The 2,500-nt window shown below is 39.3% G+C and overlaps 1 protein-coding gene across 1 annotated transcript in view; it reads left to right on the forward strand.

Moving 5' to 3' along the window:
• The first annotated feature begins 2,243 nt into the window (after positions 1-2,243).
• Positions 2,244-2,500, forward strand: part of LOC143020347 (clarin-2) — a 132,590-nt gene continuing 132,333 nt past the window's right edge. Inside the window, exon 1 of the mRNA XM_076176690.1 lies at positions 2,244-2,500. This exon is cut by the window's right edge and continues 105 nt beyond it. Coding sequence (XP_076032805.1) covers positions 2,356-2,500 — 145 coding nt within the window. The 5' untranslated portion in view covers positions 2,244-2,355.

Raw genomic sequence — 2,500 nt, forward strand, 5'->3', positions numbered from 1 at the left:
GAAGAGAAAGAGGTGATATGGTTACAGTATTCAGATCCCTAAAGGGGATAGATTGTATTGACAGAAGAGATCTCCTGATTAAAGGTCGAAAGGCTTTAAGACGTCATGGAAGCAAATCAGGAAAGACCCCATCTTTAAAGGATATGAAGAAATACTGTTTTCCATATTGATGCATAAATACTTGGATTAGCTTAGGAAGTGATGAAGCCCAAGCTCAAACAATACACGAGTTCAAATATAAACATGGTAATTGGAAATCAATGATATAGATTAAGTTGGAAGAGTGCATCAATTTGAGGTTAGGTATGATAAGAAATTAGAGAATAGGAGACGGACCCGACAATCGTTCCTCCTTTCCTGTATACTACAATTGGGTAAATACAATTAGGTAAACACACACACACACACACACACACACACACACACACACACACACACACACACACACACACACACACACACACACACACACACACACACACACACACACACACACACACACACACACACTTCTTCTCCTCCTCCTCTTCCTCCTCCTCCGCAGAGGTGCTCTACCCCTGCAGGAGTGACGCAAACTCCGGATTTCGATATCGCCTCCTTCTTCGGTTCCGGATAATCGGGGGTCAGACGAAGGAGGACGACACACCTGACGAAGGAACCAGTGAGATGCCCTGTGCACGTACACGTACACGCACACACACACAAACACACGCACACGCAAACACACACACACACACACACACACACACACACACACACACACACACACACACACACACACACACACACACACACACACACACACACACACACACATATATAGCTATTAGCCGAAATATAGAAGTTACACATTCTTCTAAAGTTTCCTTTTTATTACGACTGTGGGTTCTTCGTGATCATTAATTACATATGTGCCACAACATTTGGTCAAAGTTATATATATATATATATATATATATATATATATATATACAGTATACATATATATATACATATATATATATACATATATATATATACACACATATATATATATATATATATATATATATATATATATATATATATATATATACATACATATATTACATATACGTAAGTGAACCAATAATTTGTGTCAGATTGTACCTGCACTATTTCCCCCCATTCCCCTTTATTTTTTCGTGTATATTCTGTCTGTAATGACCTGGTTAATATACAGGGTAAGAGCAACGCGTGCGTGTGTGTGCGCGTGTTTATGTGTGGGTTTTCATTCTTAGAATTTCTTACACAATATTTGTGTGTGCATCGTTTCTTCCCAAATCAAATGTGTGCGTGGTACATGACCAGAGAGTTCACGTAGGTATTTTGATGACGTCATCTCGTGTGTATTCATCGAATCCATTTCTAATACAATTTCATGTCATCTTTGAACTTGAATGCATCAGTTTGATTTATAAAACCAATGATAATGGCTTCTCGTTTCATATCAAGCTCGTGGTCATGGTGTAAGCCTGTGAGGTAATTACCAACACTCAGCGCTAATTAATCCCTCCTAGGCTTTGGTGGACAGTCAGGGACAAATTTCCACCACAGAGACTGGCTCTTCTTAATCCCGCTAGTAATAGTCTAACTGGCAACTCGTCTCGGTTGACAAGTAATACAGACTTAAACTCATTATGACGAGAACACTCTTCTTACCTAACAAATGAGAATAGATTATTTTATTTTTTGTGTGTGAAAAGATGTATAACGCACATGATCGTGGTAAAATGAATATAAATATAACTAGTAGCTGTAATAGGTATGTCTACGCACGACAGTTACTGTTGCGGTTATCTACTTCTGTTTTTCTAGGGACCTCAATGCGCTCTTCCTGTTTCAGTACGCAATAAAACAGTATTAATATGTCCCTTAAATTGATAAGACAAGAATAACGGGAAGACAATGAACATAAATGTAATAAAACGAAAATATGTGGTTTTGTCGACAAAGGAAACGTGCCTGCTCTTCGAGGCAATTACTAATCAGGGTTGTAGAACCTTGGTCAAAATAACAACGATTTAGTTATTTTTCCATTTAGTTTCCCACCCTTTTGAGATGAACATTCGTATAGTTTAAGTAGAAAGTAATATTTTCCTCACCTACGGACTGAGAAAAGTTGATGAATAATGGAAACAGACGTAGTGATATCCACATCCTACCTGCGTTAGTCTCGGAAGGGTTGGTACCCATGACGTTTTAGAATGGCTTGGCAGGTGTGGTTGTAGGTGAAACTGAGGAGACGACTTAGTCCTTGATATCGGGTGATGTGATGGGGTACAGGTGATCAGTTCACGTGATTGGTGATTAGTGAGTGCTTATCGAACCGCAATCATGAATATCTTTAAGCGGGGAATGATTTTTATAACCTTTTTCGGCTGTTGCTTTGCCATCGCCTTGATGGCCGCAGCGATGTGTACCAAATACTGGCTGGAGGCGGAAGCCAGGCAAAGAACAGGCGAGGCCAGTGCATCTGGTA

Source organism: Oratosquilla oratoria, chromosome 39, assembly GCF_046742065.1.
Source record: "Oratosquilla oratoria isolate Oo_2021 chromosome 39, ASM4674206v1, whole genome shotgun sequence".
Lineage (NCBI taxonomy): Eukaryota > Metazoa > Arthropoda > Malacostraca > Stomatopoda > Squillidae > Oratosquilla > Oratosquilla oratoria.